The sequence below is a fragment of the Podarcis muralis genome, chromosome 5 (genome assembly GCF_964188315.1).
Source record: "Podarcis muralis chromosome 5, rPodMur119.hap1.1, whole genome shotgun sequence".
In the NCBI taxonomy this organism is placed as follows: Eukaryota; Metazoa; Chordata; class Lepidosauria; order Squamata; family Lacertidae; genus Podarcis; species Podarcis muralis.
The window spans coordinates 79,433,576-79,448,818 of NC_135659.1; the positions used below are offsets into that span (position 1 = coordinate 79,433,576).

The following is a 15,243-nucleotide window of genomic DNA, read 5'->3' on the forward strand; positions in this document are numbered from 1 at the left end:
GTCCACTGATCTACCGGTAGATCTACCTGTTGGTTGTGCCTGATGTAAATAATACAAACATAAAGTTTGTAAGTACAGATGTTAAATTATTTTTGTATGCCACAACTTCTGCTCGTATTTTGTTAGCTAGAAAGTGGGAAACTGAAGAATTACCAACGATAGAAGAATGGCAGATGAAGATGATGGATTTTTCGGAGCTAGCCGACCTAACCGGAAGAGTCCGCGACCAGAAGGAGAAAGAGTATCAGGAAGAGTGGATTAAATTTAATGATTACTTAGTTAAATATGTTAAGTTTAATTAACTGAAAACAGCTTGCAGATACTTAATTGGCTTAGGATTTTATTTATGTTAAGTGATGAATTAATATGTTTAATTTCATAATGTGAAGATCTAAGGATGTTAATGTTTAAGTTAAATTTTATAAGAACTGTGATTTGGAAAACTGTTAAAAGGATATGCAATGAAATTCAACCAAGGGGAAGCGAGGAAGTCACTTAACAATGTTAATAAGTGTAATTTTCAATAAGGCTATGATTTATGTTTGTTTGTCTTATGTGTTTTTTTATAATGTTGTGAAAACCAATAAAATTTTTTGTAAGTACAGTCATACCTCAGGTTACAGATGCTTCAGGTTGCATTTTTTCTGGTTATGGACCTGCCGAAACCCGGAAGTACCAGAACGGGTTACTTCCGAGTTTTGGGGGTCACACATGCACAGAAGCGCCGAATCACAACCCGTGTGTGCGCAGACGCACCAGTGCTGGTTGCGAACGTGCATCCTGCACGGATCACATTCGCAACCTGAGCATCCACTGTAGTTTAGATCTGATTGCATCAGTTTGGTGTCTTCTACTCTCTGTCTTAACAAGCTGTCCCAAAGTGAGCCATGGGTGGTGAGGGGACAGCATTGTCCTTTCCGGTGCACTGAATAAAGATGTGCTATGCAGTTTCAAGGGACGCGGGTGGCGCTGTGGGTTAAACCACAGAGCCTAGGACTTGCCAATCAAAAGGTCAGGGTGAGCTCCCATTGCTCGGTCCCTGCTCCTGCCAACCTAGCAGTTCGAAAGCACGCCAGTGCAAGTAGATAAATAGGTACCGCTCTGGCGAGATGAGTGCCGCAACCCCAGAGTCGGTCACGACTGGACCTAATGGTCAGGAGTCCTTTATGCAGTTTCAAAAACATCTTTGGTCTTTGTGTTCCTGGTTGCTTTAAGATGCCTTATTAGTTTCTCCATAAGGACTTAACTCTACATTCTACCGTGCCATTCCTCTGGAGTTAAGTCAGTACCTGCAACAGGGTAGCTCTGTCAGTAGAGCATGAGACTCTTTATTTGAGGGTTGTGGGTTCGAACCCCACGTTGGGCAAAAGATCCTTGCACTGCAGGGGGCTGGACTTAGATGACCCTCGTGGTCCCTTCCAACTCTACAGTCCCATGATTCTGTGACTGAACGGTGCTGAACATCCTACAGCCAGTGAACTCCAGCAGCGTGAAATCGCTGGGCTGCAAACCGTCCGCCGCAGCCGCCGCCACACAAAAGGCGCGAGGGCGCATGCTCCGTCGCTTTCCGCCTGGCAACGGCCGCCGCCAACCCTTATCCAGCGGCGGGTCCCCTTTCAAGCCCTAGCGACTGCCCCTCTCCGCCCGCCCTCGGGCTCCGATTGGCCGCGCCGGCTTTCCCGGGATGACTTCACGGCCGCAGCCCCCGCCCTCGACGCCGGGCTGAATGAAGAGCCATTGAGAGCCGGAGACGGGCAGCCGCGAGGAGCGCAGCCTGGCGGTGGGGGACGCGGCGAGAAGAGCCAGACGCGCCTCCGCGGGAAGAGCCGTGGACGCCCGGGGAGAGCGGGCGGAGCAGCAGGTGGTTCTCTCGCCGGGAGCTGCAGACTTCGCGGCGACGCAAGGGCATCGGGCTCCATCCTGACATCTGCATCGGGGATCACAGCAGCCTCCCTCCTCTCCTCCCTGGGGGCAAAAGAGCAGCTGCAGCATCTCTCCTCGGGAGAAGAGCGGCAGCTGGAAGAAGCAGCTCTCTTGGCAGCATCCTTCCTCACCGCATCCATCCTCCCTTTGGGTACCACCAGCATCCTTTCTGTCTTGGGTACCACCAGCATCCTTTCTCTCTTGGGTACCACACCAGCATCCTTCCTCTCTCGGGTACTGCCTGCATCCTTCCTCTCTTGGGTACCGCCAGCATCCTTTCTCCCGGGCGCTCAGTTTCCTGGGTATCACTAGCATCTTCCCTGCGCGTTCCCTCCTCAGCATCACCTTCTCTTTCTCCCTCCCTCCCATCTCCGCCGCGGGTGGGTTCAAGTCCGTTCTTCTGTCACCCCCCGCCTCATATCCCCCACCCCACCACCCCGGTCAGCCCATTTCTCACCTCCCTAAGGCCCCCCCACAGTAGCCAAGACGCCGCGGGCTGTGCTCCGAGTGAAGAATGGGGCGTCGAAGCTGGCCAAGCCGCAGGCTGCGGCCGAAGCCCCCGGCGGCGCCCCGGGCTCGGGGCTTTTCATGGAGCGATCGCAGAGCCGCCTCAGCCTCTCCGCGTCCTTCGAGGCCCTGGCCATTTACTTCCCCTGCATGAACAGCTTCGACGAGGAGGACGCGGGTAAGACTCGGCGCGGGGTGGGAGGGGGGGAGAGCAAAAGGGAAGCGGACGGAGGCAGCCGGAGCTGGGGAGAAAACCGAGGCATGTCGGCAGCAAAGGGGTTAATAGTTGGAGCGAAGGAGAGGCTTGTGTTGGGGGGGGGGTTGGGGGGATGCTTGGCGTGGGACCCACCTTGAGCTCCTTGAAGGGAAAGCTGGGATGGAACTGTACCAATCAAACAAATGGACAGGCTGCATAGAGTTAACCGTTGTTCCACATCCCTCAGTCATGTCTGCCATCTCTCTCCCAGGTAAATAGCAGCCAAGAGGAAGGGTGCAAAAATTAGATTCTAGAGGTGCAGAGGAGGGAGAAAAGGAAGCCACCTCCAGTTGTGTGGATTAACTTTTCATCGTGGTACATCTGTAGAAACATGTGTCTGTGGGAATTATACACACACATTCATACACACACAATTTGATGGCGCAAGAGCTGCTTCAATATTGGCTCTCCTACCTTCCACATGCCTACGACCTGCTGTGAAAATAGCTTGAATGGAATTGACAGGGTGTGTTTCTCTCTCTCTCTCTCTCTCTCTCTCTCTCCCCGTGTGCTGTGGGTGATGGAGAAGGCTTTTTTTTTTTTTTTTTTTTTTTTTTTTTTTTTTTGCATTCCTCTGGTGTGAAAGGCATGAGCAAAACTAAAAGAACTTGTGGGGTGGGAGTGGTAGATTCATGTTGCACAGGCCAAGGGCACTTTGGGGGCAGACCACAGGAAAAGTGGAGAGTGGTGTAATGATTGCATACATAGAGAGGAATGAAAGGAATGAGATAGTTGGTGGTGAAGACCAATACAGTGGTACCTTGGGTTAAGTACTTAATTCGTTCTGGAGGTCCATTCTTAACCTGAAACTGTTCTTAACCTGAAGCACCACTTTAGCTAATGGGGCCTCCTCCTGCTGCTGTGCCGCTGGAGCACGATTTCCGTTCTCATCCTGAAGCAAAGTTCTTAACCTGAAGCACTATTTCTGGGTTAGCGGAGTCTGTAACCTGAAGCGTCTGTAACCTGAAGCGTCTGTAACCCAAGGTACCACTGTAATATGAATGGGCTGGACTAATGAAGGGGGCAACAGAAGTTGCTGTTGGTGGCCTCAAGGTGGATGGGTAAGAAGCTTGGGGGTGGGTGGGTGGGTGTTTGGGTTAGTAAAGGTAGGAATGCCAATGCAGATGGTGGGTGCTCTTAGCCTACAGGATACTGGAATGAGAAGGACGATGGATCAGATTTGAGAGCACTGCTTGGCTTTCAGCAGGACTGTGTGGTCATGGATGCACTGACTCAACCCCTCCCTGACTCAGTATGAGCTGCGGATGACACCCTACTTAAACCGCCTGACTAGCAGCCTGCCAGCCACTGCCTACCACACATGCTGTGTGTTTGCCGTGCGAGGCATACCAAGTTACGACCCTGAATTAGTGTGCGGGGTTTAAAGGGCCATCCTTAGGCATAATCAAGTGACCTCTCTGCTTTTCGATTTACACTGAAGTCAATGCATTTATAAAAGCATGGTGCAATCTTAATCCTTCTATTAAGCTCCTCAGCCTTCTGGGGAACGTGATGAAAGGGGAAACTTTAAATACGACCAAAAAAAGCCCTCTCTGACTGCACTTTCTGGTCTTGTAAAAACAAAAGACTGCCCTGCTATTCAGATGGCAAGCCTCACTGCTCCCAGAATAAACACTCCCGCTGTAATTAATTGATAAATATGCTAATTGAGACAGATGGATTTAATACATTTCAAGAATATGCGAGTTTAAAGGTAATCTGCCGCCCGTGAAGCTTTCACCCAGGCAAATTTATGAATTTGTTAGAATAGCATTGTGCTGGGAGTAGATGTGTCTAATGAAATTAATCCTGTGACTTATTGACTTTGAAGGGGAGGGTCTCTTTTGCTGGGTACAGGAAACCCTGTCTTATTAATCCAAACAAAGTTTTAAATTTCGATTCTCCTATATAGGGATGGTCTTCAGGAGCAAGTACTGGCCTCAACTCCTTGTTCAGTGTGCATTTGGTGGCCATTCTCAAAATGGCCCTTATCTTGAATTCCCCAGATTGTACCGCTAAAGCCCTTGATGCTCTGAAGAGGGAATTCTCCATCCTGCCATTCTTGAGCCTGAACTGGAGGATGGAGTAAACCTGAGGCAGAACCAGAAAAAAGAAAAAAAAAAGCCACTCATGTCTTACCTTTTTTGACTGGAGAAGTGGCCTTTTCTTGGGCATCAGGAGGTGCACCACTCACACCATGCGTGACAGCCATGCTTCTCTGTTCAAAGCAGCACCATAGCCATTGTTGACAGTATGAGAGGAGAAAGATCTGTTTTACACGCACAGGACTGCTGCATATTATCACCAGTTTATTATTGTCAGATCTTGCTATTTGCGCAGCTGCGCTTCAGCTAATCTGTAGGATCAAGGTTGCCTGATAATAGAGGTATGTGTGCACTGATGCCCCTCCGCTACAATTTTTCACAACGGTTTGGCAATTGCCGTTCCTTGATTTCCTTCCCTTGCTCCGCATTTCCTTCCCTCGTGTGCTTCCTGCTCAGGCCCCAGGTTAAAGCCCTAGCATCTCCAAGTAAGGCTGAGCCCATCCCCAGTCTGAAACCCTGGAGAGCTGCTGCCAGTCCGTGTAGACATTACTGAGCTTGATGGAACAGTGGTCCGACTTGAGAACATAGAAAGCAACCTTAAACTATGTTCCTGCTCCTGGATGCTTTTTGTTCTTCTTCCTTTGGAAATCATGGTTAATATGCAGACAGCTGTGCATATTATATATCACAGCACATTATACTGATGAGCTATAGTAGTAGTAGTAGTAGTAATAATAATAATAATAATAATAATAATAATAATAATAATAATAATAATAATAATAATATATTTATACCCCGCCCATCTGGCTGGGTTTCCCCAGCCACTCTGGGCGGCTCCCAACAGATTAAAAGCAGAATAAACTAATAACCTTGTGGGTTCCTCCAGACCGGTTGTTTGTTTGCAGATGTATTCTGCAACCTGACACCGTTGCAATAATGACGGTGCTAGTGATGGATTTATTCTCGACCGTCCACACAGCTTTCTTCTTCGTTAGTTGTTCTGCGATGCTTCCCCAGTGTTATTGTATTAATGTCATTTGGAGGCGGCTAGAGCCCAAGAAGTGCAGGACAAACATTTGCGGGATTAAAAAGTTATAGGATTTAAGTTATGGGACATGCACTGGTTGGAAACGAAGCAGTGTGTCTGCCCTGAAATGTTTCCTGGTGCATACAGTATTGAAAATGGGATTGTGTACAACAACCCCGATACCATAAGTGAGCAGAAATAATTATGAATTCATAACAAAAAGGACATTCATAGGGACCCTGTATTTGCCTGTATGTGAGAGGGAAAGAAAAAGAGAGAAATATTTGGAATTAATGGAGGCTATTCAACTTCAAGAGGGAAATCTGCCAGAAGCACACAATAAAGCAGCTTGAAGTGTGTATTGGTGCGGGAAGACTGATGCCTATTTGATGGGTAAATAGGAAGGAAAGCACCCATTTCACCTTAATTGAACAGAAATAAAGAAAGGTGTTAAAAAAACATACTCGAGGAGAATAATGTCCTAGATTAGGGACACTGTGGAATATCTAACCAGGCACAATAGACATCGTACAAAGGTTAGCATCTGGGCATGGAGTATTAATCAAGGCAGAATGCAGGATACTGCGCAGACTGCATAAGCGCTTTGTGGCACACACAGGTGCAAACCATTTGGGGGGAAACAATTGGTGCAGGTGTGCCCTTGTGCTTGGCTACGTCTGCAAAGAAGCTGAATTCGAACACTCTTGATTGCTAAGAAGAATCATTTGTGGCCCCAAAATATGAAAACATCCCATCTGGGACAGCTGATCCAAGACGAGGATCTAACCTTCCAAATACATATTACTGGATGAATTCATTTCCTCAGGATGGATGATATCAGTCTAGACAAAAGTATTTTGGAGTGTGCTTGGAACTGGGCAGTTCAGTTGATGGTTTACGGTTATAGCAAACTAGGGTTTTGTACAAATAGGCAGTTTAAAACAGCGGTGGTTAGTTCGTTTTCGCAAATTAGATCGAAGCTGGTTTGGGGAGAATGCACCAAAACACAGTGTTTTGTAAGGAACGACAGGATAGATATGGATCATGGCTGATGCCCTCCCTCTGTGCACTGCTTGCCAGGCCAGCTATGGGAGTACACTAAATGGGAGTGTGTACACACTCCAACACAGTTAATGTGGCAGAACTAGTGCAACTTCATGCAGATAATATTCAAGCTAGTCCTGGGTTCAAATCCTTGTTCACCCATGAAGTTAGCTTGGTGATTGGTCCACCATCTTTCAGCCTAGAATCATAGAGTTGGAAGGGACCTCAAGGCTCATCGTCCAGCCCCTTGCAGAGCCTAACCTGCCTCACTGTGAGGTCACATTGATGAAGCTGAATATGTTTGTGAAGGCTCACTGTAATTTTTTTACATTGCATTTCTCTTTGACCTCGCTGCTTTCATTGGCCACCCCCCTTGCACTCCTTGCATACAATGTAGGAAACTTTTGCTCACAAAGGCTTATGCCATAATACCTTTGTTAAGTCTTCAAGGAGCCACAAAGCTCAATTTGGCTTTTTATGATTTTGCTTTGTCGAGCAAAAGGAGTAAGCTTCACCTGTCGCCTGAAATCACCTGAAATCGACTAGAAGTTTGCAAAGCCCATTTCACATTTTGGTATTATATCTGGACTGGAGCGACAGGTGAAGCTTGCCCGTTTTGCTCAGGAGCTCAGGAGGGGGACTGTAGGAAGGGGAGATTTTCCTCTGCTCCCTATAATGTCTCTTCCTGCCCTCGCCCCCAGCATACGCACGCAGTGGCGAACAGGTATCTGCCCTACTGCAGAAAGTTACTGCAATCTACGGTAGGAGGAGGCAGGGCCAAGATAAGGCCAGCGATTGAGACAAGAGGCCTTGCAGGGCTTTCAGGGAGCAGGTTTGGTTTGCAGGCTGCTGGCTGTGACTTAAAATGCAGCTCCAGCACTCTGTTTTTGGGCTCTTCCAGGAAACCTGTTGACTGAGCATGCATCCTGATTTGCTTATACAATGCTTACATGGAGGTTAGACTATGTCCGGACTTTATTGAGCTTTTGTTCCAATTTGTTTGTGGGAAGGTTGTATAATGAGTATCCATCCTGAATTGCTTGTTCGCAAGTTATATGTCTTCCTGTTAGCCGTTCCTTTGTTCTGCCCCTCCGTTTCAATGTCACAAGAAGTCTGTGTTTTGTCTGGAGTGGATTTGTTGAACTGGGGAGGCAGAGATCTTTGATCCACGTGAACTGTACAAACCTAAATTTCTGGTATGCACTCAAATCCCTCCTGCAAAATACTGGCAGTTTATAGAGGTGATTTTCGATTGGCGGGGAGTGATATTGACCTTCCTTTCCATTCACTTCTCCTGTAGTCAGCTTTCAACAGTTTCACCCAAATTCCCAATGAGCTTTGCTGTATAAAGCCTTTTTTTTTTTTGGCTGTAAAAGTCTCTCCCTTCTACAGCCTTCTACAGTCTCAAGGTAGTTAAGTTAGAACTTTGTTCCATTTAGTCCTGGTTGGTCTGCTTGGAGTAGCAGAAGAGTCCCAGATATTGGACAGAACTGTCCTGTGATCACCGGGAAAGGACTGGGCAGGCAAAATTCATGAAACAGAAGTAACTGGTGAGAATGACTTTTTCCCACCCCTGGAGCAGTAGCAAGTTGGTGACACATCCTCTTTACTGGGAAAAGGATGACTATTGAAGTTTCTACAACAGCAGCAGTGGACAAGTTAGGAAGGAACAGAGTGGTGGGTGAAATTTCTCCAGTATATCTCTTCCTTCTGAAAAAGGGTGCAGCACGATATTAGGACACCATAATGAGCAGTTAGGGCTGAATCCTACTAACACTCATATTCCATTAGCAAAACAATGGTTTTATTTTTGATTTTGAATCAGACAAACTGTGTTGACATGCTGAAAAGTGTACACTCTCTAATAAAGATAAAATACAAGGGCAGTAATACGGCTTTCTACTTCAGATGGCCAGTACTTGCAGAAACCAACTGCCAACTCTTCCATTGCCATTTCTGTGCAAGAAAAAAGAAAGTGCAAAAATACGATGGGCAGGTGTTGGGTTTGCCATTTTCCACAGGGGCATGTAATTCTACTTTGCACCCTAAACACAATAAACATTTCTGTGTGAAAAAGAGGGAAGTCAACCTGTCACATACGTATTATGGGATTATTTCCTACTTCATGACAAAATTGAGTGACCCGGTACTAGGAGAACCATGGGAGTGGAAATTTGAGCACAATTCCCCAATCATTAAATAGCTGAGGATTTTTACCTAGTCTTCCATGCTTTATCATGTGGTTACTGGACATCTGGAGGCAGGAAGTGGACTTATTAGTAGTGGGTGAGTCTACAGAAGCTGCCATTAATTATCAAATGGAGACTAGCAACCACTCTCATTGCTAGCTCAGGTTGGTTGCAGGCGTATTTTCATAAACCTTGTGAGGAGGACCATAGTAAGTTGAACTGAAAGAAGAAAAGCTTTCAAATTAAACTTTATGTATTAAATAATGGTGTTGGTTGTTGTTGTTTTTTAAGTTCCTAACCAAGCAGCAGTTTACTGCTTACTGTCCCATGAGACTAGGGCCCTTCAGGATTTAACCTCCTTCCTGTAAGACAGAGCTATTCCGCCTGGCCTTTAATTTGAATTCAGCTTGATCTTTTATTTCCCTTCTCTTCCCTCCCCTTTTATGAAGATTACCCACTCTGAGACCCCACAGCTAATTCTCCCCTGGCCTCCTCGCTGGCCCAAGAAGGACTAATTCAGTCAGCTAGCCCTGGTGACTATCTAATGCTTATTGGATGGATTTCCCCCAAATTGATTTTTGAACTTTGAATTTTATTGTTATTCATGCTTTTATACTGTATTTTATGCTGCTCTATGTTGTATTACAATTAAGTGTTTTGAATTTGTTGTTAGCCGCCCTGAGCCCGGTTTTCTGAACCGGGAAGGGCAGGGTATAAATAAAAATTAATTATTAATAATAATATTTATTATTACTGGGCAACTGGGTTGAACACTGCCTGCATGTTAACTCAGTCAAATGGGTGGAGTAAAAAATAGATAAATGATAAAAACCAGAAATTCTGGGCAGAAGACTGAAATATTCCTGAGGGGAGAGGTCATAGGTCAGTAGAGGAGCATCTGCTTTGCTTGTTTGTTTGCTCGCTTCTTATTTATTTACTTAAACAAAGCCTTGTCTTGCTGAGTGGCTTTTTCTCCCCACAAACTCGGTTCTTTAATTTTCCTCCGCTGCCCATTTCCTTGGCACTCTATCTATCTATCTATCTATCTATCATCTATCTATCTATCATCCATCTATCTATCTATCATCTATCTATCTCTATCTATCTATCTATCTATCTATCTATCTATCTATCTATCTATCTATCTATCATCTATCTATCTATCTATCTATCTATCTATCATCTATCTATCTATCATCTATATCTATCTATCTATCTATCTATCTATCTATCTATCTATCTATCTATCTATCTATCTATCATCTATCTATCTATCTATCTATCATCTATCTATCTATCTATCTATCTATATTGGACCTACCAGTCTATTTGCAGTTCTGCCTGCCATACAGATAAAGTGGTTTTGCTCCGAATGCTGCAGTTTCTCCATTGCCTTTTGTGTGATGAAATGGAGAGACAGTGTGTACCTACCTAATGCCAGGCCGTAAGAGAAGCCATAAGGAAAACAGACTTTCCGGTGAAGAAAGTGATTTCATAGCTGAGCAGTTTTCACAAATCCGTCTCATAACTTTTACCTGTCGTCAGCCCAGAGCATAAATCCTGGGAAGTCCTTCTGGCATCTCCTTGAAGACACCCAGCTATCACCAGCAGGGCAGGATTCACAGTGACATGATGTCAGGTAGAGCATCGTTCTGAGCAAATGAGGAGCCTTTCCTTGAAGGCTGAGCAGTCGGTCTCCTTTTTGTTGGACTGTGCATCATCCCATCCTAGTTTAAGCAACCTGGATATTGCTCCTTAGTGCAGCAAGCCTACTCCCCTCCTGAACTGTATTTCTTCTATTGTACCTGGAAGGAATATTGCTGCCGCAGTGGCTTGCAGGAATAGCCTGTAAAGCGTAAAATGCAGTTGGTATCTTATAAAGGGTAAAATGCAGTTGGGTATTTTGATGTGTTGGGAAGACTTAAGCCTCATCTCAAAGGCTAATGGAACAGTCAAAGTATTGCAATAGTGCTTTTGAGAAAAAAGTATTTACTTAGCCACTTTAAAACATACCCAGGATTCCCAGAATAGGTAGGTAAAACTCATATACGAAAAGAAGGACAACCAAGATGGAATCTACACAAATATTTTAAAAACTGCTGTGAAAATGCTTAAAAAAACAAACAAACACATTTTGAAAAACACATTGAATTTGCCACAGCTCACTGTTGCCATCTAATGTCATATTTGCATATTGCACTTTACAATATATTTAAAACGTTTTATTTGCAGCTGTATAGCTGAGTCCCAACCATGGTTCCTTTAAAGCAACTGGAAAGTGAAGACCAGGGGTGCAGAATCTGTGGCACTGTTTGGGTAGGACTACTAGGTGCAGGTCTGAGACCCTACAGTGACGGTGGTTTGTTTCTCCCCCACCCCTATTTTTCTTTAACTTTTCCCACAGAGCTGCCATGCTGCAGTGTGGAGGTCCAGGCCAACTTCATTTCCCAGAGTGCCTCAGGGCCCCATATGAGAAATGAAGGCCGCTGGCACGATTGGCTTTGTGTTTCACTCCACAGTGTGGCTGCTCTGTGGAACAAGTTAAGAGAACGAAGGAAAGATGAGCTTGGCAGTAACCGCCATCACCACCATTTCTGAAGCCTTCAGGATTTGGGGGAGAGGAGTCAAGCATCTTTCCTGTGGGCGCAAGCCTGACACATGGGCTCGGTATGACACATTTGTGGACCATAGGCTCTGTCTTTGTAGAGCACCCTAAACGGCCTTGGTCCAGTATACCTGAAGGAGCGTCTCCACCTCCATTGTTCTGCCCAGACACTGAGGTCCAGCTCCGAGAGCCTTCTGGCGGTTCCCTCACTGCAAGAAGCCAAGTTACAGGGAACCAGGCAGAGGGCCTTCTTGGTAGTGGCACCCGCCCTGTGGAACGCCCTTCCACCAGATGTCAAAGAGAAAAACAACTACCAGACTTTTAGAAGACATCTGAAGGCAGCCCTGTTTAGGGATGCTTTTAATGTTTAATAGGTTATTGTATTCTAGTGTTCTGTTGGAAGCCGCCCAGAGTGGCTGGGGAAGCCCAGCTAGATGGGTGGGGTACAAATTAATAATAATAATAATAATAATAATAATAATAATAATAATAATAATTTATTATTATTATTATTATTATTATTATTATTATTATTATTATTATTATTATCCCCAAGCCACATTCCCTCCTGAACAGCATCCTGGACAGAAGATAGGGAAGAGTACATGTAGAAACGAGCCTACTGTACAAAGATAATATTTGCATTAGTCACTCTACCTGCTTTTGCCTCTGGTCCCGCCCACCCCTGGAATGCGGCCCCCACAAGAATGCTCAGAACAGAATGTGGCCCTCAGACTGATTCCCCATCCTTAGTCCCACATTTAGCATGGGAGAGGGCGGGGGAGGGCCGTATGCAGAGAGGAAAAATCTTGGTCTGTTTCTCTGATTCCCTCTGGGTCTGAAAATCTAGTGCTTCTCAAAGAAAGCGTTTCCTTCCTCATCCCACTCCTTTTATTTTCACCAAGGACCTCTGTGCTTTTCTTGGTTTCAACCCCTCTGCCTGTTAAGTGGTCCCCTCCTGGCTTGGGAGAGGGAAAGAGGCAGCTTGTCATTTTTTCTGATTTGATCATCATGTTCGGTCGCTGCATTCAGGCGTAGCATTTGTAGGGATGCTGAGCTTCTGCAGAGAAGTTGTGTCACAGCTTTTTAATCTACCCTGTGTGGGTTTCTTCAGCTTCGCCAGTTGTTTGGTGATATGTTCATATTATTATTATGCTTAAGTGGAAGTTGGAGGAAAAGATAACCTGGACAGCAGTTGAGATTACGGATGGGTGAATCTGTCAGTTGTAGTTTCCCTCAGTTTCTCATTTTTTTGCAGTCTTAAATTTAATTTTCCACATTATATTTTTTAAAGCCCTCATCCATCATCATTTTAGTGTGAATGATTCTTAATATATACATCTTCGCCTAATATTATAGATTTTTGCCAAGAAATTCCCCCTAATATATCACCTTTTCGTATGTTGTTTTCAGCAATACATGCATTTTATTGCAAACTTTACCCTATTGTATGCATTTGTGCACACATAACTTGGCAGGTGAACTGCACTGCAAAACTTGTGTGAATCCTGAAGGATTGCTGTGTTTTCGATTCTTGTTTCAGAAAGTGCAAATGAGGCTGCTTTGCCTTTAAGTTCAGACTGGATCAAATTTCTCTCTCATCCCTAGGAGAGACTGTTAGAGCCTTTTGCATGGCTTCCTATAGAATCAGGGGTGGGAGCAGAGCAGCTTGGACCACAGCTGTCCAACAGTTGAGTCCTCCCCCAAGCACATGCACACTCTTTCTCCAAGAATGTACCTTTGGGTTACTCATAAACAACAGACGCTAGAGAAGGAGTCGAAATTTTACCTGCAGAATTTTAAGACGATTCCTTGGGGCTCTATTCCTCTAATAACTTCAAAGCCCCACAGGTGCTGGAAGAAGCTGGCACTTGCTGAATCTCTCCCTGAAAAATGGAGTAAGTAAAAAGCTGGCATCCTTGGTGGTGGTGATCCTATGTAGCATTTGTGTGTCCTTTGTGATCTTCAAACTGGTTCTCCATTATCACTCTGAAAGCCTGACAACAAGGTTGCAAGCTGAGAAAAGGCAGAAGGACTAAACTGATCTGATCCAGGAGAAGAAGAAAAACAGTGGTTTTAAAAAATTAAAAAATAAAAATGCTTTAGCATGATTGCATTATGGGTGGTTCAGGGTTTTGAGCAAATATTCAAATTCAGAAATATTGTATGCTATTCCTATGCTACTGCAGACTGCGCACGAGAGATTACATGTTTGGGTGCCTTCTTCCTCTTGGCATAGAGGAAAGTAGCACATCTAAGCTAGCTTTCTCCCCAACTTGCTAGTTTCTACGGCTGTGAAAATTTTGAATATGGATGCTGTTTAATTTTCTTTTCCGGTGCCACTTTTCAAATTACGGTATTGCACCTGCTCCCATCCACCAAGCCATGCAGTTTGCCCAGCTTCTGCTAAGTCGTGGTATGGTCCGCATCATCACAACCTGAAAGCGATTGGACCATTTGCATATATACTGTGATTCTTTTTAAAGGTGTTAGTGCCATGTTAGAAAGCTGGATGCAGAGGCTTCACAATATTAAATGTGGCCAGAACCGTCTGTTTCTCAAGTACTTCAATGATAGTTTAGGAGTCTCCCCACCTTTCAGTTAAGGCGCATTGTGACCATTCCCAAGTTATGCTTTTTCTTCTTTTAATTTCACCCTGCCCCCTGCAGCTAATGTAGGTTAAAGTTCCTATATTTTGGCCCACGCTGCTCTGTGGCTAGACCTGGTCGCAGAGAGGCAGCATGGTGCAATGGTTAGTGTGCTGGACTAGGATTGGAGTTCAAATCCCCACTCAACCATAAAGTTGGCAACTGGCCTAGCTTTCAACCTAACATATCTCACAGGATTATTGTGATGATGATGGTGGTGGTGATAATTTTATACTCCACCCATCTGGCTGGGTTTCCCCAGCCACTCTGGGCAGCTTCCAGCAGAATATTAAAATGCAATGATTCATCCAGTATTGAAAGCTTCCCTAAACAGGGCTGCCTTCAGATGTCTTCTAAAAGTCAGATAGTTGTTTATTTCTTTGACATCTGATGGGAGGGCGTTCCACAGGGCAGGCACCACTACCAAGAAGACCCTCTCCCTGGTTTCCTATAACTTCGCTTCTTGCAGTGAGGGAACCACCAGAAAGCCCTCGGTGCTGGACCTCAGTGTCCAGGCAGAATGATGGGGGTGGAAACGTTCCTTCAGGTATACTTGGTCAAGGCCATTTGGGGCTTTAATGGTCAGCACCAACACTTTGAATTGTGCTCGGAAACGTACTGGGAGCCAATGCAGGTCTTTCAGGACTGGTGTTATGTGGTCTCGGCGGCTGCTCCCAATCACCAGTCTAGCTGCCACATTCTGGATTAGTTGTAATGGTAGCCCCACATAGAGCGCATTGCAGTAGTCCAAGCGGGAGATAACCAGAGCATGAGAATTGAGAAACGATATATATGTGTAATAAAAAACCCCCTGCAATATGGTTGGTGACAGGCCCTATTTGTGCATTACCAGCTTAGACTCACTGCTACCATTTCCTTCTCCATCCCTGCTCAGTGAAACTGACAAGTTATGAGGGAAGAACTTTTGGTGGTGCAGACGCCTCATTACTGTGCTGGAGCAAGGGGAGAAAAATGGAGATCAGCAAAACTGACAAG

The 15,243-nt window shown here is 45.2% G+C and overlaps 1 protein-coding gene across 2 annotated transcripts in view; it reads left to right on the top strand.

Annotated features, from left to right (window-relative positions):
- The first annotated feature begins 1,696 nt into the window (after window positions 1-1,696).
- Window positions 1,697-15,243, top strand: part of RIMS4 (regulating synaptic membrane exocytosis 4) — a 109,190-nt gene continuing 95,643 nt past the window's right edge. The window contains exon 1 of one of the 2 annotated variants that reach the window (XM_028735057.2): window positions 1,697-2,608. In XM_028735057.2, the coding sequence (XP_028590890.1) occupies window positions 2,512-2,608 (97 nt within the window). In that variant the 5' untranslated portion in view covers window positions 1,697-2,511. The remainder of the gene's footprint in view (window positions 2,609-15,243) is intronic. The other variant, XM_028735056.2, reaches the window with a different exon arrangement.